Below are 26,747 nucleotides of genomic sequence, written 5' to 3'. Positions count from 1 at the left end.
TTTCCTGCGATGCTGAATGCTCTGTGTTCTTACTCCCCTTGGTCGTCTGCGGCTGACTTTGGAGGAAGCCGGGAGTTCATGTTGGAATGCTTTCTCAGCTGATATGTGAGCTTTCTTCCCAAATTACCTCCGGCTCAAAAATCTCACCTAAGGTGTTTACCCATCAGGATGTTATACATTTTTATGTAGTTCTGCAACCTGTCATTAATAGAGAATTCAAATAGATCAGTTTGTATTTATAGCAACAAACATATGTGAGATTGAAACAGTTGGTGAGTGATAACTTCATAATGTCCCTTCCTGGACTTCCTTTACTTCCCATGATAGAACAGTATGCTTCTGTTTTATGTAGCCAGGGTTATATCTGTTATTTAAATGCTGACTTCATAACACTTTTAAAAAAGATGTTGAAGTAATTTTAGGCTCACAGAAAAGTTGTAAGAGTAGTACAGAGAACTCCCGTGGGTTTCTGCTCAGATTCATCATTTTTCAATATTTTGCCGCCTTTCTTTTCTCCCCTTTTCTTTTCCCCTCCTTCCCCTTCTCTCTCTCCCTCCCCTTCTTTTCCTCTCTCTCAGACGTGGATATTTGTGTCTCTCTGTGTACACACACACACACACACACACACACACGTACATACATGTATACACACTCACAAAAACATTGTTACTGAACCATTTAAGTTGCGTACACCGTGTTCCTTTAAGAAGACTTTTGTGTACTCTTCTGAGTCATGATCATTGCTGATTGGCATACTATTAGTTTTCTTTTACATAATTTTAAATTTAATACTTTATTCAGATTCCCATGGCTGGAACTTTTTTTTTTTTTTAAAGATTTTATTTATTTATTTATTTGAGAGAGAGACAGTGAGAGAGAACATGAGCGAGGAGAAGGTCAGAGAGAGAAGCAGACTCCCCGTGTAGCTGGGGGCCCGATGCGGGACTCGATCCCGGGACTCCAGGATCATGACCTAAGCCGAAGGCAGTCGTCCAACCAACTGAGCCACCCAGAACTTTTAATACATGAAGGTATATTGACTCTAGCTAAACTATCCATTTTAAAAAAACTGAGGCCAAACATTGGAGATAATTTACCTAAGCTCACACAGCCATCAAGTTTCGGAACTGACTCCAACTAACTGTGGTAAGGCTTTCCATTTTACTAAATGATAACTAATAAAAGTCCTGCTTTATCACTGTTGTGTAATGCCTCCCTATAATAATGCTCACAGAGATATTTTGTTCCATTTTATTTTTGTTTTTTTGCAGTGGACTGATTGATAATTTATTTAATTTTGGGTGGTTCTGTGGTACTTTTGGATCTTAAACAAAGATAGAAATTAATGTTATGGTGGGAGGTAAAAGATTTAAAACTTTGAAACCTAGGTTGATGGAAAATGCCCTATTCTAGACTGAAGATTATAAACTTTATTAGGCTTCTTAAAAGAAGGAATTAGATTTCATTTTCCGGAAATATAGCAGAGTAGATATCTAGAAAATATTCTCAATGCAAAACTCATAAAAAAGTATAAATAAAACATGAAAAATCTTTAAAAATGCATAGTGACCTTGCAGGGAGGTAAGGGAAATGATCTGAAACCACAAATAAAGGGGAATACATTTCCAGAGTAGTCAGTATGCTTTGAAGTCTGAAGCTATCCTACAGACATTTGTCAATTCCTGGTAACTCAGAGTTTTGTTTTACTTGTTTGTTTTTTTTTTGTTTTGCTTTGAAGATTTTATTTATTTACCTGAGAGAGAGAGAGAGAGAAAAAGTGTGTGTGTGTGGAGTGTGAGAGAGAGCGAGAGAACATAAGACGGGAGAGGGTCAGAGGGAGAAGCAGACACCCGCTGAGCAGGGAGCCTGATGTGGGACTTGATCCCAGGACTCCAGGATTATGACCTGAGCTGAAGGTAGTCGCTTAACCAACTGAGCCACCCAGGTGCCCAGAGTTTTGGGTTTTAATAGCCACATGGGGATCAGAAGACAACGCCCTGGGCTCATACAGGGTTGGGAGGTGGAACAGAAATTCTGAATAAATTCAGGACCATGGAGGAGACACATATTTAGGGAAGGCATATACTAAAACCAAAATCTGTGCTGCAAGAAAAATTTTCTAGACTCTGAGTAGAGGGGAAAAGCCCCTAGAGGCGGACTGAGGTTTGAATTCACCTTCACTGCAATTGAAACACCCTAATTTGAGATTGTCAGTCACTTTGGACTCGCCTCATGCACCTGGTGGGAGCGACCACTGATCTTCCTGGACACGGACAAAGTTTGAGGAACAGGTTCTCACAGTAAAAATATCACACAAGGAAACGAGCACTATTCTAAGTGAGAGTCCATAACATACTTTGGCAGAATCAGACCTTAAAGACAAGCTCTTAGAACTATCAGCTGCTAAATGTAATACGTTTAAAGAAATAAAAGACAAAACTGAAAAGATGAGAATGAAAGATTATTTAAAATGGCCAAAGTACCATTTTTATCAGTTGTGCTTTAGTGTATTTTTTAAGGTATAAAAATTGTATTGTTGTTAGTTTGAAAAATCTTCTATAGTATTTGTCACATAAAATTTGCAGTAAAATGTGTAATAGCTGAGATTTACTTTATTGTAATACGGGAGGAGGAAGAGTGGAGTGATGTTCAGATGAAACGAGATTGGCCATGAGTTCATAATTTTGGACCTTAGATGATGGGTAACAGGGTAGTTTATTATACTGTTCTGTCTGGTTTTTATTATTTTTAAAAAATATTTTGTTTATGTATTTATTTGACAGGCAGAGAGGCAGGCAGAGAAAGGGGAAAGCAGGCTCTCTGCTGAGCAGAGAGGCCGATGTGAGGCTCAATCCCAGGACCCTGAGATCATGATCTGAGCCGAAGGCAGAGGCTTAACCCACTGAGCCACCCAGACACCCCATCTGTCTAGTTTTTAAAAAAACAGTTTTATTGTGGGCTAATGCTATATTGTTGAATTTATCCATGGTGAATGATTTAGTAATTTTTAATAAATTTATGGAGTTGTAGAATCATTATCTTTTAGAACATTTCCAACCCCCCAAAATGATCTCTCTTGTCTATTTGAAGTTAATTCTTACTTTAACTTATGCTTTTTCTGGGCATTCTCTGCAACTAGAACCATTCAATATGTGGTCTTTTGTGTCTTGCTTCTTTGACTTACCATAATGTGTTTGGAGGTCTATTCACGTTGTACCATATATCGATAGTTTTTTGTTTTTTTTTTTAAATTACCAAAAAGAATTCCATTGTATGGACTTTTTTTCTTCCATTTTGTTTCTACTTGCCAGATGATGAACCTTTAAGTTGTTTCCACATTTTCATTATTGTGAATAACGCTGCTAGGAGTGGAATTGCTAAGTCGGATGGTACATATATGTTTCATTTTTAAGAAATTGCCAAACTAATCCTGGGGTAGCTGGTAGTGTGTGTGCTGACTAACATGGCCTGCATTTTCATTCTACCTCTTGTTCCAGGACTGGGGGAAGTGAAGGGAAAGTACCCAGTCTCACTGATGCTGCCTGTGGCTGGAGCCCCAGTTCCCTGTTCCACCCATTAACACTCTGGTGTTGGGGCAGAGTTTCCTTCAGTGTTTGGCTGGATTAGGATGGTCTTATAAGAAGTGTTTTCTGTTCCGCTTGAGTGTCCTTTTCCTGGCCCTGTGGCTGGAAAGTAGGATTTTCTTTTTTTTTTTTTTAAAGATTTTTTTGTTTATTTATTTGTCAGATAGAGAGAGACAGTGAGAGAGGGAACACAAGCATGGGTAGTGGGAAAGAGAGAAGCAGACACCTCGCTGAGCAGGGAGCCCGATGTAGGGCTCGATCCCCGGACCCTGGGATTACGACCCAAGCTGAAGGCACACACCTAACTGACTGAGCCAACCAGGTGCCATGAAAGTAGGCTTTTCTTTAAGCTTTTTTGTTCTGCCTGTTGGTGACTCCTGGTTGCAGGCTTCTCCAGTGTGTTATCTAGAATATATGAGAAGCAAAAAGAAAACCCAGGAACTTGCCACCATGTCATTCCTTAGGTTTTTATGTCCCTAGCCTCCAGTCTTCTTGCTACCTTTTAGAGTCATCCTCCATTTGTTCTTTGTCTTATGTTTGGGGTATTTTAGTTGTAAGAGAAGTTATACACCAAGTGTTTGAGATTCTTTTTATAGGCCGTTCACCTTGTTTGGCTATGTAACAAGACTTATTACTATACCTTTTCCTTTTTGCTTTTTCTATCATGTGCTCCCTTTAAGGCTAAACTCAAGCCCTACCTTCTTTATGAAATTTTCCCTAATTCCATCGTTCACTTACTTGAACTCTGACAGCACTACACATTTAACTCATGATTGTAAATGTTTTGTATTGTTCTCTAGTCTTCTATTTATTTCATGGGTTAATGCTAACTCTACTTTGTAAGCTTCTAAAAGAAAAGGGCCATATTCCTCTCACCTACCCTTTCAGAGTAATGTTGAATAAATGCATATTAAATTTATTCTTTGAAGCTTTGAAATGCCTGAATAATTAAACCCCACAGAAATATGATGAAATGAAATTATCATCATTAAAATTTTTTTCTTTGACTTTGAGGGTGTTTCTGCACTCTTCACCTGAAAACTTTTTAGTTTCTTGATGAATCCATCATATTCTTTATGGCAGAGGTTTTCAAACCTTTTTACTTATGACTCATTAAGTAATATAGTTTTTCACTGTACATATATACATACAACTGAAACAGAAGTTTCATGTAACAATACTAAAATTGTAATTACCGTCATTATGTGCATTGCCCTCTGATATTTTCTATTCTGGTTGCATCCCATTAAATTGATTCTATGACTCACTCATTGGTCATGACCTGTAATTTGAAAAATGCTGCTTTATTGCTGGAGGGAGGCTTGAAAGGGTAAAGCAGCTCAAATTGAGCTATAGCTAAGGGAATGGAGGATTTTAGCTTTTGAGTCTGAAATTTTAAATGTAGGCTTGTCCTAAGGGCTTCAAGCAATAAGTGCAATGCAAAGGATAAAGAGGCCCATGGTCTGAGAAAGCCCTTTGAGAGTTAGTGTCATCCTTAGGTTTTTATTAGTACCACCTGGGGTGCCTTATTCCTGAAGGTTCCTGAGCCCTGTCCCAGTGCTATGAAAATTGAATTATTGCTAGGACCTCGGAATCTGTGTTGTGACAAGCTCTGTAAATACTCAAGTTTGAAAAAAAATTCTTCACTCTGTATGGTGGTGGATGGTAACAAGACTTACTGGGGTGAGTCATTTTGCAATGTAGACAAGTGTTGAATCACTGTATTGTACATTTGAAACGAATATAATATTATGTCTCAATTATGCTTTAATAAAAAAAATATGTTTGAGAAACCTTTTGTTGTAGAGAGCCCCCAACTCTTGGGTAGGGCAAGTTGTTGGGGCATTTGCCAGATGTGGGAACTGTTTTTGCTTCCAAATTCCTGGTTGTCTTGGTTTGCTAAGCTTTCGAATTCTAAATTTTAGTATTTTTAAAAGTGTATTTTTCTTGTGTTGCCTAGGTGGGTCATTCAGCTAAGCATCTGCCTTCCGCTCGAGTCGTGATCCCAGGGTCCTGGGATAGAGCCCCACATTGGGCTCCCTGCTCAGCAGGGAGTCTGCTTCTCCCCCTCCCTCTGCCCCTTCCTCTAGCTGAGGCTCTCTATCTTGCACATGTTCTTTTCTCTCTCAAATAAATAAATAAAATAATAAGAAAATAGATATAGAAAGAAAGAAAATAGAAAAAATTTTCCATTCTCCATACATTGGTCTGTTAAATCATTCATCAAACATTTATGCTAATTTTAGCTTATTTCATTTCTTCTAATCCCTTGTATCAATGGTTATATCAATGTGTAATTTTCATTTTTAATTTTTCTTACAAGTTGTAATCTTTGTTTTTATTTCTTCTTTCTAGTTTTAATTTTGTATTATCCTGTTACTTTATTTTTTAGCTTTTAAATGTGTGTTCTATACTTTATAGCTTAGCATGCTTATCTTTTAATTTTTTGCTTAGTTTTTTATTTTGCCAGCTAATCTTCTTTCTTTCTTTCTTTCTACAATATAAACAATCTTTCACTTTTGTAGTTTTTAATTTATTTTTATTTAAAAAAATATTTTATTTATTTGAAAAAGAGAGAGAGAGCATGAGTGGAGGTGGGGGGGCAGTCAAAAGAAGAGGGAGAAGGGGATGCACCGCCGAGCAGGGAGCCTGACGGGAGGCTCAATTCCAGGACCCTCTGTGATCATGACCTGAGCTGAAGACAGGCACTTAATTGACTGAGCCACCTGGGCATCCCATCTGTAGTTTTTAAAATGACCCAAAAGAAGCATAGAGTGTCATCTGAGAGAATGGCCCATTGACTTAGCACGGGAAATGTGTAGATTTTTACAGTAATGGCTCCTCAATGAATCACATTTCCTCCCACATTGAATCTGGCCATATGACTTGCTTTAGCCAATTGCTCATCAACAAATATTACTCGAGTAGGAACTTCATTAGTGCTTGTGAGTGGGGAACATGCAAGAAACTCAGGCAGTCCTGCTAGAGAGGACACTGGAGAATAAGTGAAGCATCCTGGTCAAGGAGTTCCTGTTAAGTGCTTGATGTGTGAGTAGGGCCATCTTGCCCTCTCCAGCCCTTTTTGAGTCACAGATGATTGCAGCCACATGAATGGCCTCAGGAAAGAGAGGCTGGCAGAGGATCTGCCCCTCCGAGTGAAACTTATGTTGCAGGATTATGAAAAAATAAATGGTTTTTCTTTTTAGGCTCATAGTTTTGGAGTGGTTGTTAGGAAACAACAGGTAACCCAAATTAGTGAGGTGCTGCCTAAACAAAATTCAAGAATAGATGGCATTGGTTTGGGGACTGGATGGCAGCAGAGGGCCTAGAAAAACAGTAGGGGATTGTTGGCCAAAGTTGGATAAATAGTATACAACTCTTACTAGAAGCTGGAAAGGTGGTGATGAAACTGATGTTGGAGACTGGAATAGTGGTGACCATGTGTCATGGTACTGTTGTGGGTTTGCTTGCACAGTGGAACTTGTCCTCTGGGACCACTAGTATTTCCACGGTTGTAGCTGCCTGAGTGGTATCAGGTCAGTCTAGTTGACTTCCACCTAGCTAAGCAGAGCTTAGATTGCAGAATCAAGAGCAAATACACAGTTTTGTATTAGGTTTTGTAATGTTTATTTTGTAGCAATAAAGAAGCAATATAAGGACTTCGGTCTCTTTTATCTGTCTCAGTGCTTTTTAATTCCTTTTAACATGCTGTTTGTTTCCTACACAGTTGAACCTGCTAATTCTGATTGTTTTGATTCATGTAATTCAGGGGTCTTGAATTTCTACTGATATACTTTTCTACTGCTAAAATTTTTTTTTTTTTCCTATAGGATGCCACATCGAGTAGTAATGAGGAACTAAAGATCTAAAACCACGGTCTCATCTTTTTGTTCACAGATTTTTTCACAGATGCTGTACAAGTAAAGTAAATAGATAGGTATGCCCTGGTACCTGGGACCCATTAGAGAGATTGTAGAGCTATCAGGGACTAAGAAAGCTTCATTCAGTTTTATGAGGCAGTTATGGATTTGTCAGTCTGTAGGTGTATCTTGGTGCCAATGTATGGGTGTATCCATGTAGCTGGTTTATACTGCATATAATAGCCTGTCTTGTTGATAATATGTAGAGATATTTATATAAATTTTATATCTCATTAATTATACACGACTTATTTCTTGTCATGATTAATTAGAACTATTAATTTGGAAAGCTATGTCAATATCTGTTTTATTAGCAAGGAAACACTATACATATATTTAATGGTAGTGTTTAATAGTTATTGGACTATTGCATTAAGCCAGAAAGTTTGCTGTCTAGTTACAGAGATCTGAACTAAGGGGATGCTTAAACACTGAAGAAAGTTGTTAAGGAAGAAAACATACTTCATAAATACTTGTAATAAAAAGATGTAAAAATTAGATGGTTTTTCTCTTTAAAAAACTAGTTCTTACTCTAAGGCATTGCATATTGATTGAAGAAAACTTGGAAAATATAGAAAAATATGCAAAATGAAAATAATCTATATTACCTTACAGAATAAATTAATTTTAAGATGTTATTCTATAATAATAGCAGTTGGAAAATATTGAATGATCTCTATATTTTGGGTGTTAGAACGTAGTATTCACTGTAAATATACTAGTAAATTTAGTATCTCCCACAACCCTGTGATGAAGGTACTATTATCCATTTTACAGATGAAGAAACAGGAACAAAAAGATTAATTTGTTAAGAATTAAACAGATATAAGCCCAGGCTTTTGACTTCAAAATTTGCCTTTCTCAACCATTATAAATTCTTATCTTTTTCTGTACTGTTTTCCTCCCCCCCCCTCTCTCCCTTCTTTCTCTATATTTCTTTTAAAATTTATTATATTTTCACCTAATTTATTTTGCCAAACATATCCAAGTATCCTAAAATGTATTCTTAAAGATTTTATTTATTTTTACTTGCGAGAGAGAGAGAGAGAGCAAGAGAGAGCACAAGAGCAGGGGAGAAAGGGAGAAGCAGGTTCCCCACTGAGCAAGGAGCCCGAGGGCTCCATCCCAGCACCCTGGGATCAGGACCTGATCTGAAGGCAGTGGCTTAACTGACTGAGCCACCCAGGCACCCCGCTCCCTTAAATATTTTTCTGTCGTGTGATTGTTAATGGCTTTTAGTATTCTTGTACCATATTGTTTAACCAAATGTAACATTTCCAGGTCTAAGGATAAGACCACTTTAAAGACTTTAGATATGTTTTGGCAAATTACCTTGTAGATAGTTTGTAAAGATTTTTATTTGTACAAGTAATATATGAGAATACCCGTAAAATTGTGATGTGTCACTCTATGTGCATAGAAAAAATCAAAAGTTTAGGAGAATAAAAAATTAGCAACCCATTACACTTCCAAATTAAACTAATATAGTGTATGTCCACTTTAACTTTGTTTTACTATAGCTTTAAAGACCTGCTTTTTAAAGAAAAAATAAAGTATCTACAGAAGTACACGTTATTTTATATGAGTGTGATTCATGCAGAAATGTCAAAAGGGGGAAGGAAATACCCTAAGTGGGGAATGCTTGCTTGAAAAACTGGACATGTATAAAAAAGAGGAGGAGAGGAATGCCTGGGTGGCTCAGTTGGTTGGGCCACTGCCTTTGGCTCTGGTCATGATCCTGGAGTCCTGGGATCAAGTCCCACATCGGGTCCCCTGCTCAGCGGGGAGTCTGCTTCTCCTGCTGACCTCTCTCCTCTCATGCTCTCTCTCTCTCTCTCAAATAAATAAATAAAATCATTAAAAAAAAGAGGATAAGATTAAAACAAAGTTATTTTTAAAAAAGGCTCTCAGATCTCTGAATAAAATGTGATTAGGCCCAAATCTGGATTTGCAAGGGTGAAATATCTCATTGCCTAGCACAGTGCCGGTCAGAGTTGGAATTCAGTAGTTTTACAGCGACAAAGGAATGAACACATGAAAGAAAACATGAATGAATTTTTTTTTTAGTAGCTTCACATCCTTACCAAAGGCTTCCTTTTCCTTTCCTGTTGTTTAAGTTGCACATGTGAAGAATGTATCTCTTGTCCTGCTTCTGTGGGGCCTGTCTTGAGTCTACACATGTGCAGAAAGAGGCTGCCAGGATGGTTTGGACAAGGTGTTGTGCCTGGTCTAGAGCAGAGCTCTCAAGTGACCCTGTAAGGGGGCGCTTTCTAGTGGGGACTTCATGATATTGCCAGACACCCCTGTGGGGGAACATCTGGAAGCTGGAGCAGGCACGAAGAACCCATTATTCTGTACTTATTAATAAAGTGTCAGATGTAACTACAGCTTAATAAGTGTAAACTAACTGAGATGCCTTAGGATTTGCATTTCTTCTTTTCGCCCTCAAGCGTAATGAGTGTGTGACTCTAGGTTTTAATACCCTTCCCAAAATAAGGGACCTATGGGTAAAAGTTTGAGTAATTTTTGAATTAGATGGTTGGTCACTGAAAGGGGTCAAGTATTAAGGGGTAGGGATAATAAGTATCCTTTACCTGAAAGGAATGGTCCATTTCTAACTTAAATCTTCATGCGGACTTGGACACAGTTATTATTCATTTTATTTTGTATACTTAGTGAGGCAAATCCAAAAACTCTAGAAGCATCAATAACAAGGGAAGGGGGCACCTGGGTGGTTCATTCAGTTAAGCATCTGCCTTCTGCTCAGGTCATGATCCCAGGGTCCTGGGATTGAAACCCTCGAGTCAGACTCCCTGCTCAGTGGGGAGTCCGTTTCTTCCTCTCCCTCGGCCCATCCCCACCATACTCTGTTTCTCTCTCTTTCAAATAAATAAATAAGTAAAATCTTTTAAAAAAATAGGAAGGAAGATGACATTTTAGACCATTTTACCTACATTCTTTCAAAAGTGTGGCTTCTCATAGTAAGAATAATCTATTATCGGAATATACATTTATCTTAATGGTATTTCATGCTTCTTCGCCAGTGCTGCAGTTAATAATGGTTCTTCAAAAGAAATCTGAGAGCTACTGCAGGTTCCTCCTGGTTGTAACTGGGGACCATCTCTTTGAAAAGCACCATATGTAATATTCAAACATTTTTAGATTGTATATTGCCAGTGTGGGTGGTGCTCTTTATAGGTCTGAAGGGGTTGAAAGCACTGTGTCCAGAGAAGTGAGGTTAAAACCAGGCTTTGTTGGTAGGTGATAGGCAGTGAATTACAGGTTGGGAACTTTTTTTTAAATTAAAAAATGAATATACAGAAACATTAATAAAAATTTATAGAAAAAATCAAAATCAGAATAATATCATTTACTGATTGATGGCTATGGCTAAATTTTACAAGGTAAGAAATCCATCATGTCTCTCTTCAGTTCTCTAGGGTAGTTTTATTTTTCTAAACCAAGACATAAATTCCCCAAACTGTCATTTGGCTTGAATTTAGACACAAGTTGAGAATTTAGGATACCTTGACAATAATATTTGTTTGTAGGAGAAATAAAAATCCTTCAGCATAGTCTTTGATCAGAGATAGCTTTAAAGCCCAACTGCTGTGTTGTACTTGTTCCAAAAGTATGTTTGAAATCTGCTATTTCTAGGCTTAGCATAATTTATTAACATCTGCTGAAATCTGCTGACTTATGTTGTCTTTCTTAGCATGAATGATATAATACTTAGGGCAGAGGAAATCATACCATAACCTTTTTAACGTTACAAGAATCCCCCAACCGCCCTCCCCCCCACCCCGAAAAAGGGGAAAAAAAGGAAACCATAATCTCGTCAGTCAGAGCTAATGACTTGGATTTTTTTTTTTTAAAGATTTTATTTATTTATTTGACAGAGAGAAATCACAGTAGATAGAGAGGCAGGCAGAGAGAGAGAGAGGGGAAGCAGGCTCCCTGCTGAGCAGGGAGCCCAATGCGGGACTCGATCCCAGGACCCTGAGATCATGACCTGAGCCGAAGGCAGCGGCTCAACCCACTGAGCCACCCAGGTGCCCCATGACTTGGATTTTTGATGAATATCTTTTTATATATGCATGTGTATGTGTGTATGTTAAAAATGGTAATTTAAGACATAATAGATATAAGCTTTTTACAGAAAATATTTTTAACTAGTTGTGCACATTAAATTTTGGGAAGATTAATTCCTAAAAGCAGAATAATTGAGATCCAAAATAAAAGTATAATGACTTGGGGTGCCTGGGTGACTCATTTGGTTAGGCTTCAATTTGGCTGTTCAGTTTCACCTCAGGTTGTGATCTCAGTGTTGTGATATCGAGCTCCTGGTCAGTTTGCACACTGGGCATGGAGCCTGCTTAAGATTCTCTTTCTCCCTCTCCCTCTGCCCTTCCCCCCATCTCTCTCTCCTTCTCGTAAAAAAAAAAAAGTATGTTGACTTTACCTTCTTAAAAGAAATGGAGAAACAGTCCACCAAGCATTTAGAAATAAGTGGTAGAATCTTCAGCCAGAAGACTTCCAGTGTAGTATTTAAAAGAAAAAACATACAGAGCCATATGCAGAAGCTTATTCTTATCTTGAATCTGACAGAAAGAATACTGTGCTTGTTTGCTTCCTTTTGTCCTGTTGTTGCTGGCATCCTCTTTATCACATTAATCTGTTGACTGTTTACTCTCTGTTATGCACTGGGTTAACCCTTTGTGGACCCTGTCTTTATTTCTCACGATGGCCCTGTGACGTGGAAATGAGGCTTAGAGGGGTTTCATGATCTGTTTAAGGTAATCTGGCGAGTAAGGAGACAGTGCCAAGATGTAAACGCAGTTCTCTGTCTTTGGAGCAAGTGCTATCCAAAAGACTTCTCCAAGTTGATTTTTTTTTTAATTTAAATTTGATTAGTTAGCATGTAATATATTATTAGTTTCAGAGGTAGAGGTCAGTGATTCATCAGTCTTGTATAACACCCAGTGCTAATGATATCGTGTGCCCTTCTTAATGTCCATCACCCAGTTACCCCATCCTCCAACTCCTCTCCCCTCCAGCAACCCTCAGTTTAGTTCCATGATTAAGAGTCTCTTATGGCTTGTCTCTCTCTCTGATTTTTGTCTTGTTTTATTTTTCCCTCCCTTCCCCTATGATCCTCTGTTTTGTTTCCTAAATTTCACATGCTAATGAGATCATGTGATAATTGTCTTTCTCTGATTGACTTATTTAGCTTAGCATAATACCCTCTAGTTCTATCTACATCATTGCAAATGGCAAGATTTCATTTTTTTGATGGCTGAGTAGTATTCACACACACACACACACATACACACTTACCCCACATCTTCTTTATCATCTGTAGATGGATATCTGAGCTCTTTCCATAATTTGGCTATTGTGGACATTGCTGCTATAAATATTGGGTGCAGGTCCTCTTTTGGATTACTACATTTATATCTTTGGAGTAAATACCCAGTAGTGTAATTGCTGGGTGATAAATTACCTCTATTTTCAACTTCTTGAGGGACATCCATACTGTTTTCCAGAGTGGGTTCACCAGCTTGCATTCCAACCAAAAATGCAAGAGGGTTCCCCTTTCTTCACATCCTTGCCAACATCTATCATTTCCTGACTTATTAATTTTAGTCATTCTGACCAGTATGAGGTGATATCTCATTGTGGTTTTGATTTGTATTTCCCTGATGTTGAGTGATGATGAGCATTTTTTCATGTGTCTGTTGGTCATTTGTCTTTTTTGGAGAAATGTCTGTCTTTGTCTTCTGCCCTTTTCTTGATTGGATTATTTGTTCTTTGAGTATTGAATTTGGTAATTCTTTATAGATTCTGGATACCAGCCCTTTATCTGATATGTCATTTACAAATATAGTCTCACATTCTGTCAGTTGTCTTTCAGTTTTGTTGACTGTTTCCTTTACTGTGCAAAACCTTTTGATCTTGATGAAGTCCCATTAGTTCATTTTTGCATGTGTTTCCCTTGCCTTTGGGATGTGTCTAGTCAGAAATTGCTATAACCAAGGTCACAAAGGTTGCTGCCTGTGTTCTCCTCAAGGATTTTGATGGATTCTCCTCTCACATCTAGGCCTTTCATCCATTTTGAGCCTATTTTAGGGTATGGTGTAGGAAAGTGGTCCAGTTTCATTCTGCATGTGGCTGTCCAATTTTCCCAACATCATTTGTTGAATAGTTTGTCTTTTATCCATTATACATTCTTTCCTGCTTTGTTGAAGATCAGTTGACCAAAGAGTTGAAAGTCCATTTTTGGGTTCTCTATTCTGTTCCATTGATCTACGTGGCTGTTTTTGTGCCAGTACCATACTGTCTTGATGATTATAGCTTTGTAATAGAGCTGAAGTTTGGAATTGTGATGCCACCAGGTTTGGTTTTCTTCTTCAACAGTCCTTTAGCTATTTGGGGTCTTTTCTGGTTCCATACAATTTTTAGGATTATTTGTTCCAATTTGGTGAAAAAAGTAGATGGTATTTTGATAGGGATTGCATTGAATGTGTAGATTGCTTTAGGTAGCATAGACATGTTCACAATATTTGTTCTTCCAATCCATGAACATGGAAAGTTTTTCCATTTCTTTGTGTCTTCCTCAATTTCTTCCATGAGTGTTCTGTGGTTTTCTGAGTACATATCCTTTGCCTCTTTGGTTAGGTTTATTCCTAGGTATCTTGTGGTTTTTGGTGCAATTGTAAATGGGATTGACTCCTTAATTTCTCTTTCTTCTGTCTCATTGCTACTGTATCGAAATGCAACTGATTTCTGTGTATTGATTTTATATCCTGCCACTTTGCTGAATTCCTGTATGAGTTCTAGTAGTTTTGGGGTGGAGACCTTTTGGGTTTTGTGTAGAGAGTTTCAGGGCATTTGGAAAGAGCGAGAGTATGACATCTTTGCTTTTTTGGATGCTCTTTCTTTCTTTCTTTCTTTCTTCCTTTCTCCCTCTCTTTCTGATTGCTGAAGCTAGGACTTCTAGTATTATGTTGAACAACAGTGGTAGTAGTGGACATCGCTGCTGTGTTACTGATCTTGAGAATGATATTTGCTGTGGGCTTTTTGTAGATGGTTCTATGAGTAATGTTCCCTCTACCCCTGCCCTGTGAAGAGTTTTAATCAAGAAAGGATGCTATACTTTGTCAAATGATTTGTTTTTTTTGCATCTTTTGAGAGTATCTCATAGTTCTTGTCCTCTCTTTTATTAATGTAGTGTACCGCACTGATTGATTTGCAGATATTGAACCACCCTTGCAGCCCAGGAATAAATCCCGCTAGGTCATGGTGAATAATCCTTTTTAATGTACTGTTGGATTCTATTGGCTAGTATCTTGGTGAGAATTTTTGCATCTGTGTTCATCAGGGATATTGGTCTGCAATTCTCCTTTTTGGTGTGGTCTTTGTCTGGTTTTGGGTAAGTTGTTGATTTTTAACCTTACTGCTGCATGGTGGGAGCTCATGAATAGATTGCACTTGAAGATGCCAGTTACTGAAGGAAAGGTGGGCAGAACAGCTGTGGGGTTTGTAATCCCAATGATTATCAGTGTTTTTTTCCTTACAACTCAAAATCTCCTTGACTCCCAGGAGGAACATGTATTTTTGAAATGGAGGTGGAAACTCCTAGATTAAATATTCTCAGGTTTCTTTCTTTCTTTCTTTCTTTCTTTCTTTCTTTCTTTCTTTCTTTCTTTCTAAGATTTTATCTATTTATTTGAGAGAGTGAGAGAGAACATGAGAGAGATGAGGGTCAGAGGGAGAAACACACTCCCTGATGAGCAGGGAACCCAATGAGGGATTCGATCCCGGGGCTCCAGGATCATGTCCTGCGCCGAAGGCAATGGCTTAACCAACTGAGCCATGCAGGTGCCCCATTCTCTGAGGTTTCTTACTTCCAAAGTTGATTATCTTAAGTTGGTTATAATTTTGATTTTGTCTTGGCAAATCTGGGATTTAAGGTATTAACAATATGTCAAGAAAATACAGACTCTGGTTACATTAGTCTCCGAAAGTTTATGACTTTTAATTTAGATTTCATGTGTGTAACTTCTTTGATTTGAAAAGATTACTTCTCTGTTTGAAGCATAAACTGCCATTCCCACAAGGAAAAGTGAGATGTAAAATTTCTAAGTAATAACATGACTTACTAATTTTTCTGAAATAGCATTATTTGAATGGGCTTTTCATATAAATTTTTCATTTTGAAGTTAGTGCATTATTTTTCTTCCTTCTCAAAAGTTGTTTTAGGAAACTCAGGAACTTAAGTGCTTCTTCTTTTTAATAAGTTTTTAAATTGAAGTACAAAGAACTATGGTTGTTATAGTCCCATAGAATAGTTTCCCAATTGAAGAAAATTTTTCTATAAGATAAGTATTATTCATATTCATAAATGAACAGTGAAGAAAAAATTTTATTCTGTTGTGAAAATTTTATTCTGTTTTATTCTATTTCACATAATGAATTCTACACCAGCATTATTTCATTATGCATAATAATAAAGCACTCCTCAACCTTATTGCTAGTGTTTAAATTGCCTAACTTGATGCAGCACAAAAGATTTCTTACTAGACTTACCTAGAATATGTTTTTATGAAAAGAAATGTATACATTGTTTAGATAATGTACATTGCCTAGGAACCATCTTATTTAAAAATGCTTTTAAAACCTTTAATATTTTAAACTTTTAAATACAGAAATACTATTTTCAGCTCTTCTTCAGGGCACACAAACATGGGTAAGCCATGATTTCTGCAAGTGAAAAGCTTACAGTTGAATGAAGGAGTCATGTATGTAGGCAGGTACCTATAATGAGGTTTTAAGAAGTATCGTTGAAGTCAACCTCAATAGCAAAGGGAGCACAGATGGGGGAATGATTAAATGTAACCTTGTAGAGGAGAGGAAAGGTAAAAGAAAACTGTATTGTTTCCTTTATAAAATCAAACAAGGTCTTCCAGGTGTTGACTGATGATTCTAATATTTTACTGTTTGAAATTAGACATGCTTCCTTCTGGGATTTTTTCCCTACATAGATGTTTTGTTTGCAATTCATTACCTTTTGATTCTAACAATTGGAGTTAGAAAAGCTGGTTGACAAGTGATCTATAAGGAAAAGATGAATCCAAGTGTCAGGATTGGAGTCTATGGGGATTCTTTGTCCTCTGGCTTGGAGCACCACTACGTAATTTCCTAATTTCTATAAGGGAGCTGCAGGTATTTTTTTGTTTGTTTATTCAAGGCTTCATACAGAAGTCATCATCCAAGCTGTGCTTTGAGAGATAAGTAGAATTTTCCAAGTAGGAGAAAGGTATTCTGGGCAGAGGAACAGTCAGATGATGAGAGACCAAAGGGAGAGCAAGAAAGTGAAGCTAACTCAGGAGTATTTTAGTCTGTGGAGCAGGGTGAATGGTATACTGTTAACTAAGGAGGGGAATACAGAAATATAATTGGGAGCTGGAGCAGAATATGACCTTTCTTCTGGGCATGTTAATTTAGGAAGTTTGGGGGGAATTTCAATAATTGATATTTCTCAGCCTTTCCACTGAAAATTATTAATCACCCTATGTGCCTAGATGTCAAGTACACAGACATAAGAAACAACATATTCTCGAAAGGCTTATAGGATCTTGGAAAGAGAGATAAAGCAATAATTAGAATGCATATTTAAATATGGTGTGATAGAAACGATCATAGGTTGGTGATGGGGAACTTGAGAGTTTTGATTACGTAACGGACACTGAACCTGGCAATAGGGAGAAGCAGAAATGAGGGTTAGGAAAGAATTCCTATGAAATTGCCTCATGAGATGCAAATGCTGTTTTGCTGTGTGAGTTAACAAGATGGCAGAAAGTGGAAAAAGGGAACATTTCAGGCAGAAATATTTGCTTATATGATAGCTCGGAAGTGTCAGTGAATACGCTACTTATGGTTTAATTTAACAGGTAGGAACTATGTAAATGGGGAATGATAGGGTCCTGCAGATCATGTATGTCCTGATTTTGATTTTGAAGCCCATCATATTGGTAGTATTAGGAAGTTAGTGAAGGATTTAAGGTAGGGGAATGACTTAACCAGATGAGATGTCTAGCAACCACTTAGAGAGCTATGAGTTCTAAGAGAAGTAGTTGGTGTTGGGAGTATAAAATAACTATGGGTTACCATGGTGGATAAAAATGCTTCTTGCTTAGTTGTAGAGACAGACAGGTAAGCAAAAATTACATTACAGTCTGCACGTGCTATCTTGTGAAGTGCTGCAGATTGAGGATAGAGAAGAAAGTGATTTGGGGACTACACATTTAGATGTCATTGGTATGTGGATGGTATTTGCAACTGAGAATGTTGATGAGACTTTCAGGGGAAGAATTTAAAAACCCTAATGAATGAACTAAAGGTGGAATTCTGGAAAATTGCAACAGTCATAGGATAATGGTTGAAGAAGAATTGTCTAAAGTTATGATTTTAGCACTGCGGAATGCAACTTACTAGTCAGTTGCAAAATCAAGACAGTGGATGTGAACTTAATATGGTTGGTTATAGACAGAATTTTCAAAACAGATTAGGAGAGAATAGAAAATACCAGGGTACATGTCATAAAGGCAATTATTGTCTTGTGGAATTTTGTTCAGAATTGTGTTTGTCCATGTGTGTTAAATGCATTTCTCATTATGAGCAGTAGCCACAAACTTTTGAAAAACAGCGATAAAAGAGACTGAGGAAGAGCAGTCAGATTACTAAATCACTTTGTTCTTCGTTAATCTGGTGGCAAGGAGAAGAAACAGACCCAGTGAAAGTACAATGAGGAGATTTTTCTCTTTATGGTTCAGGTGGCCTCTCCCCAGGCCACCTTTATTACATCAGTTGTATAGGGGGAGAAATAGAAAGAAATATACAAGAAAAGACTTGTAAGATAGTAAACTCACAGACAGAGAGGGAGATAGAGAATAGGAATGAGAGAGAATGAACCCCCATGGAAGCTGAATTTTTAATCTAACCCTACTGTGTGATGGCAAAAGTTCCATTCCCTAGCACATGGCCCGAAAAAGCCCCTTGGATTCATCCTACTGTATCAGCTCTGTTCTTTATTATGGAGCCAGAAGAACCTGAGAAAGGACACAAAACTACCTATCATTAAAATTGTTTAATAAATATTACCAGTTATAGAGATTACTGAGAGCTTATCTGTGATTCAAGAACTGTTCTATGCCCTTGAAGTGAATGATCTCACCAAGGAAGTTAATATTTGTAAAACTCTTAGAACAGTGCCTTGCATATGGTAAGCACTCACTATGTCTGGTTATCATTAAAAGAACAGTTGAGCTCTTGGTCAGTACTGGCTATTATTGTGTATTATTACTAATTAGCCTAGTTACTAATTATCACCACCTAGTAAGGAAATGGAAACATAATAAAAAAAACTAGCTCAAAATCATATGGCTAAAAAGAAATGGAATCATTCCTTTCTGATTTGCAGGTGAAAATGATTAGTTATATAACAGTTGGTGCTTCAGTTATGTTAATGGAGAGGGAAGAGGAAGGTCGGACCATAAGTGAAAGACTTCATGAAGAAAACAATAAAACTCCTTAGTTTGGTGATTGGTTCCATATGAAGTAAAAAGATAACCAAGATTTTAAGCTGGTTGACTGGGAAAATGGTAACTAAGATATAAGAAAATAAGAAAGAAAAGCTTTTTTGGTAAGAAAGAATGACAATTTGCATTTAATTGTGTTGAATTTTACATGAGATAGTCAAGTTAAATGAGTAGCCCAGAATTTAAAAATAAAGATAGTGATACTTAGGCATATTACATAAAGGAGTTGGTAGAAGCTGTGGGAGTATTTGAGATCTTCAGAAATGTCCAGTATATTTTGGCCATGAGAAAATATGGGGAGTCACAAAAAGATCACGATAATTGCGCCCACACAATATTTTTACAGCTTTGCTCACATTGGCTTTATGGAAATCTTCAAATAATTTCAGGAGTCTTTGAGAAAGAGTGTATCCCTCCTGCTCCGGAGGCTGGCTGTTGTGTGGCATCCACTGTTTTCCGGGCTTCTGCCCTGGGCTGTGCTGCCCCTGTCAGTGAGGGTGGAGGGGCTCCACTGTGGTTTGGCCCTTGCCCCACTACCACAGAGACTGCGCTTTCCCCTCGTGGCATGCCCAGAGACCTTGGAGAGTCAATGGCGAGAAAGCTATCCTAGTTTTTCCCTGTTCTCTTTTTATTTTCTCTGTTCCCACCTCAGGTTTCAGACTTTATTTACTGGCTTTTTTTGGCACCCCTGTCCAAGTGACAGGTGTGTTGTCTTCATGGTTCCTCAGATTTTTATGCCTTAATGGTTCCCGACCTTCAGATAAATCCTTACATAAAACATGTTTCAGTTTTTGCCCCATCCGTCCTCAGGCACATCTAGACTCATACGAATCCTAAGGTGAAGGTCACTTACTAGGTTGAAACTGGGACCTGGATACTCGCTCCCTGCTCTCTCTAGAAGAGGTCAACGAGGGAAATGCCCACATCTCCTATGATTGTCCCATCCCTTGTTTCTTCTGTTCCCTTCTCTTTTTCATATGGCTGTTTCCCTGGTTGATTGGAGATTATTTCTTCTTTTCCCCCAATGGAACAGTGATGTGCACTACTGTGGCATTCGATCCCATCTGAATATTCCTTTGGGAGGTATGATTCACTTCTTCCTCCCCCCCCCCTTTTTTTTTTAATAATCCTTCTTAAAGCTTTTCATACCTCTTTACTGGAGCTTGTAAAGATTTGAATATCTAGCACATTTTCCTTTCAAATGAGTATTGGTGATGTATTCCCCCCCCACCCCATTCACCTGTGAAGAATACCGATGAGTCTTTTTGAAAACTCATCATTGGCAGTTACTTTAGAACAGCAATTCATTGAAAGCTACTATATTAGAAATGTTTTATTGCACTGCACTAAAGCTGTGAAGTGCAAGGAACCATGAAGATTGAAAAATACAAATGATAGATGTGTCTCTTTCTTCTTATTTTCTAGCCTTCTTTGAATCCTGGGGGGAGCCAATCATCTGATGTGGTGCTTTTGAACCACTGGAAAGTGAGGAATTTTGAAGTACAACGTGGTGACATTGTGTCATTGGTGTAAGTAATCAGAAGCATATTATATTTGTATATAAAGATACTTATAATTGGTTTAACTGATAATTTGCTGTTAATATCATTGCTAATTACTAAATTAATAATACATGTTAAGTTAATATATTTTTAAAAATCAATTTTGAAATGTAACAGTGCTATAAAAAAGGATTTTTCTTTTATATTTAAAATATATCAGTTGGTCGACATACTTGAATTTGGTAAAATGTCTTTGACGATATGTTGATTAGAAATTATATTGGTGATCTAAAGTACATGTATTTGGTATCAGTTTGGATTATTTTGAAATTTTGCTCTTGGAAGCAACCTTAATGTTAATTTCATTTTTATTAGTTTGTGTAGGTACACAATATTTCTAGAAGATGATAATTGTGACATGAAGTTCAGTGACATTTTTATGGATGTCTGAGTGATTGAACTGAAATAAGGCAATTTGGAAGATTAGTGGACTGGAGGCTTTTGTTTGGGACCAAAAGGTGGCACTGTTTCTCTGTTAAAGTATAACTTGTCAGGAACAAGAGTTTCATGCCAGTCTTAATGTAGAAAAAGAACGCCCAAGTGTGCATGATTGATGCAATGATATAATACATAGAACCAGCACGTGCTTAAATGGTTTAGGTTTGAGATTTGTTTGTTTTAAAAGTAAATTCACACTTCAAAGACTAACAGAACTTGCCTGATTTCTGGTTTCAACCACTTATAAAAATGTTTTCCTATGTTTCCCTGTGATGGCAGTTAGTACATCTGGGTAGCAATTAATACGGCAGTTACTGTCATTTGTTTTAATGATAGTCAAATCCTGGTGTTTGGTGAAGACTTCCAGTTTATATTTCTGGTTCTTTAATTGGAATATTTGTTGTTTTTTGTTGTTGTTGTTGTTGGATGAGAATGTAATTGTTTGGTAAACATAAAACATGATCTACTTGTTTATACTAACTTTTGGCTAGCTCTTTGTAGAAATAGATGTTTCACAAAGGTGTCTCCTTCAAGCCTGTTTTACCAGGATTCATTCAAAAACATATTAATCAAATCTGGTTACTAACTGATAAAATAATTACATTTGAATGGAGTTTTGTATGGCAGAAATCCAAGGGTGGGGATTTAATGCTTTTCATGTTATTGAGGGCTTTCTTTAATATAAACCTACTCTTTGGACTCTACTTCTGTTTTGTCATTCAGAGTACTTTGTTTTGCAACCTCCTTAACAACCTTTTCCATGCTGGGTTAGCCTGTTGTGTGCTCATTATTCTTTTGCCTTCGGTTTGACAAGGTTACATTCTCACTTAGTCAGTGATGGAGAAGGATACCCACCCAAGTGAAAGAGGTCACACTATAAGCAGACAATTGTGCAGGTTTTTTTTTTTTTTCCCTAGAGAAACATGCTGACTATCTCTAAGCAAGTAAATTTGAATAGGTAATTGGGAAAAAAAAAGGTCCCTTGAAATTCAGAGTTGCTTGGGTCCATAAAAGTATGCTAGCATGTTATGGACTATGTGAGAAAGAGAATAGTATTCTCTTATGTAAGTATTAAACTAATTGATATTTATTATATAAATTAATTTAAAAATAGTATATCTGAATTGGGGTTGATATAATAAATTATAACTCCTTGGGTTGAACTGTATTTTTAATGAGTTAATTATGTGTTGTATTTCTGTCATGTGCAAATAACACAAATTTTCTTTCATAATGCTGGTTGCTAGAAGGAACCGTTTACGTAAAAGAATGCTTAGTCATTGGTATTATATTATTTAACAACAAATAATCATTAGGTAATGATTTTTTTTTTGAGAAAGAAACAAAAAGTCTTTTGCTAAATTCTTTTTTACCATATAAACACATTTAAAATATCTTTTTAGGGGCGCCTGGGTGGCTCAGTGGATTAAGCCACTGCCTTCGGCTCAGGTCATGATCTCAGTGTCCTGGGATCGAGCCCCGCATCGGGCTCTTTGCTCAGCGGGAGCCTGCTTCTCTCTCTCTCTCTGCCTGACTCTCCGCCTACTTGTGATTTCTCTCTCTCTGTCAAATAAATAATAAATAAAATCTTTAAAAAAAAAAAATAAAATAAAATATCTTTTTAGTTTTATGAGCAAAAATGTTTTCTAAATGTCCTTATTATATTTAGACATTTTATAGACTGCTTCATTTGAAAAGACTGATGTTGGTTTGATTAATGTTCATGAATATATATTTAATTCATGTCAACACTGAATATTTGCTTTTCTTACAAAATGTATCAGTCTGGTTTTAACTTAGATGATAATTATCATTATTATATCAGAACATTCTGTCTATTTAAGAGATGTGTGATTCAAGAAATGAGTGACTCAATTTGTATTTAAGGCTAAATAGAAAATATAGTTCCTCATTTTGTTTATAAATTGATAAGACACATTTCATTGACACATAAAATCTTTGGAAACAAGGTAGTAAGACAGTTTATATCTAAAAATATCCTGGGAGAGTGCTTTATATATTCAGTGTATATGGAAATACAGCATTTTTATTATTATATATACATTTCTGGAAAAATTACAGTTTGCAAATTCATAAAGTAGTAGGGCTAATGCAACTTTGTAACTAGAGCACTAATGAAAACAATAACAATTCAATAAAACTGCTAGCACAATTGAAACGACATGAAATTTTTTATAAATAAGCAGTGCAGTAAATGTAGGATATATTTAAAACGATAAAGCTGAAGGTAAGTTGGTGGAAGGCAATGTAAGGAAGGGTTGAGCTTGTCTGTGTATACAAGGGCAGAGGGACATTTTCATCAGAAGTTACAAATAGTGAGAAGATTACAAGCTTTGTACAAAGTGTACTGATACCAGAGGTTTATCCTCTGCTTATTGTTCAGTGTTACCTTCATATATAGATATATATGTATAACATAATATAATATATAATATAAATAATATATATTATATATATTATTATATATGTGTTTTACCTTCATATGTATATATAATTATATATAATCTGTTATATATAATATAATATAAATATATATATATGTATATATATTTTAAACAAAGATCAGGGTTGAACTTGCAATAAGCACTTGTAAGAGAAGGATCAAATATATAATACTGATTCCTTCCTGGCTTATTGCTGTTAGTGTACTTAGCCTTCAGTTGCTATTATTAATGAGGCAACACATTAATGATCTGGGAAAAAATTCCATGTGAACTAATGCAGCTTCTGCTTTACATTGAAACCCTTTCTCCCTAGTCCCTATGAGCCGATTCATGTTACAGAAACACATGCTGTAGCAGAACAGACTTTCTTTTCTATTGCAGTGGGTTTTGTTCAGAGTTTATTGACCAAGGCTGTTCCCTAAAGGGTGGAGGGTCTGAGGAGGTACATATTAGAATATGCTTCTTTGCATCTTTTCCTTATCTTTCCCTGTCACTTTCTTTCTGTGAAAAGTTGGTCTCAGTGGAGCTGATATTTAAGCATGTTATTCAATAATGTTAAATCAAAAGATACATTTGTTTAAAAACATTACTTGTCACATAAAACATGACTTGGCTGTCATCAAGTCCTTGGTATTACTGAATGTATGTAGGTGACATCATACTCTCTTAGTGGATTTGTGAACTAATAGTGGTGATTAAGGTGGATTTTCTATACCTTGGAATTGACTTTTCATTGACTTGTGTGATGGCCTTACTGCAGTAGGCTTAACATAAGTAGCATATTTACAGTGATATGTCAATTAACAAATCCATTGGGACAGAGTTTCCTTCATAATAAAGTCTCAAATAATCACACTTTAAAGTGTTCTAGCTTTTTAGTTTGAAATGATACTAGACCTGAAGAAAGGTCATAAAAATAGTATAGAAAGTTCCCATATAACCTCTAGTGTTGTTTTTTTCAGCTTTACTGACGTGTAATTGACAAATGAATTGTGATATTTAAAGCACACAGTGGGATGATTTTATATATATATATATATATATGTATATATATATATATATATACACACATATATAATGATAGGATTCACCCCATTGAGTTAACACATCTGTCACCTTACATAATTACCTTTTGTGTGTGAGAACATTTAAGTTCTACTTTCTTAGCAAATTTCAATGAAACAATACAGTGTTCTCAGCTGTAGTCACCATGTTATCCCTTAGACCAGCAGACTTTTCATCTTATACCCCCCTAAATTAACATTGTACATTACCATGGTACACTTACTGAGATGAGGAACTTGACCTTGATACAATAATACTATTGTTTATTTTATTTATTTATCTAACTCGCAGACCTTATGTGAGTTTCACCAGTTTTCCCACAAATGTTCATTTAGGATCTCATATTTCATTTTGATTTTTTTTTAAATGTCTCTAGTCTCCTCCAATTTGTTATAGTTCCTCATTTGTCCTTTGTCCGTTTTGATCTTGACACTTTTGAAGGGTTCTCCCAGTTATTTTGTAGAAAAATCTTCACCTTTAGAAATTTTGAGGTCAGTGTATGTTCCCGTGGGGAAGCATTGCAGTTGATGGCACTTGCTGGGGAAGCTGTAGCAGTGGTAAAGCTACAGGCAGATGAGATAGGGACAGAGAAGGAAATGCTCTCGCCTAAGTCATTTTGGATTCTAAGGACTCCATACTTGGGTCATGACTAAGAGACTCATGGCTTCCCGAAGTCCACACAGTCCCGTTTACTGCTGCTAGGAAGCAAGGAGGGAGAGCTGTGCAGGTAGAGGAAAGGCTAAAGCTTATAGTACAGATGGAAGAGAAGGAATTAAGGCTGGCTCATAGATCATACTACATTGAACCCATGTTCAGTTCTAGAATAGAAGATGCGGGTAGGGAAATTCTCATTTTATGAGTACCCCTGTATATCAGACATTGTGCTGTGCACTTTGTGCATGCCATTTTTACTTAATTCTTATAACAGCATCTGGAAATGGTTATTTTTAACACACTGAAAATGATATTTAGCAAGTAAATAGCAAGTGAATAGCAGAGCCAGAATGTAAACCTAGGTCCACTTGACTCTGAACCTGTCCTGTTTCACGTAACAGGCAATGTGACTATTGAGCAGCTGAAGTGGTTATTGCCCCTTGTTAAAATGGTATTTTGGGTATATGCAGTCAGATAAAGTACCTTATTAAAATGAACTTAAATGTTGCTTTTTTTTCTTTTTAATGTGGCTACTAGAAAATTCAAAATTAAACATGTGACATGCACTGTTTCTATTGGACAGACATCACTGTGTCTTAACCTTTTCCCATCAGCCACTGCTGCTTTCTTGGAGTGTGTCTAAGGTCAGCTAATGTGAGATCCTAAAGTCTGTGGTGGAACAGTACTGGGATAGTTGCTGTGAAGCAAAAGCAGACATCCCAAGATAGTGAAACACTTTGTATTGGGAAGAGTATTGGGGTGATCAGGTCCAAAGACAAAGAAAAAAGACATGCAGTCTATGAGAGAGAGAAAAAAAGGTATCCTCAGCAGTTGTTTGTTTGTTTTTTAAGTAGACTCCATGTCTAGTATGGGGTTTGAATTCATGACCATGAGATCAAGAGGCACATATTCAACCAACTGAGCTAGCCAGGTACCCCCACAACAGTTTTTAATATGTATTGACTGTTGTTTTCCAGTCACTGGGTTAAGAGTTCTATTTCATTTTTATTTAATCCTTATTCTAACCACCCCTGACGGTAGGTCCTGTTGTTATTCCTATATTGTAGATGAGAACAGTGAGGTATAGAGAGAATAAGCAAGTTGCTTAAGGACATATAGCTAGTAAATGGAAAAGCAAAGTTTTGAAGTGCCTCTCATCAACTCCTGTATTCTTGACCTTCAAACTATAATGCCTCTATGTGTTGTGGTGGTGGTTTGGTTGAAGACCCTTACTCATTCTCAGCAAAGAAGTCAAGTGGGCCCTAATATCTCGGCATCTATCATATCATTTCTGTAATGAATTTCTGATACAGTGGTTCATGAAATGTAGTCTCTTTGTTAATAGCGATATGGCATTACTATGAACATATAGTTTGCATACAATTTCTACAGCTGGTTTGTGACATGCTAAACTGATTGCCATTTTCTGACACATGGCCGCTATAATGGCTACCTCTCT

The 26,747-nt window shown here is 36.8% G+C and overlaps 1 protein-coding gene across 4 annotated transcripts in view; it reads left to right on the top strand.

Annotated features, from left to right (window-relative positions):
* Positions 1-26,747, top strand: part of IMMP2L (inner mitochondrial membrane peptidase subunit 2) — an 867,031-nt gene that overhangs the window by 50,498 nt on the left and 789,786 nt on the right. For 3 of the 4 annotated variants that reach the window (XM_059171589.1, XM_059171592.1, XM_059171590.1), the window contains one exon: positions 20,530-20,633. In XM_059171589.1, the coding sequence (XP_059027572.1) occupies positions 20,530-20,633 (104 nt within the window). Of the gene's footprint in view, positions 1-20,529; positions 20,638-26,747 lie in introns of those variants that run through there. The other variant, XM_059171593.1, reaches the window with a different exon arrangement.

The sequence above is a fragment of the Mustela lutreola genome, chromosome 4, assembly GCF_030435805.1.
Source record: "Mustela lutreola isolate mMusLut2 chromosome 4, mMusLut2.pri, whole genome shotgun sequence".
Taxonomy (NCBI): domain Eukaryota; kingdom Metazoa; phylum Chordata; class Mammalia; order Carnivora; family Mustelidae; genus Mustela; species Mustela lutreola.
Note: the sequence above shows the minus strand (reverse complement) of the source record. Positions and strands in the feature narration are given on the sequence as shown.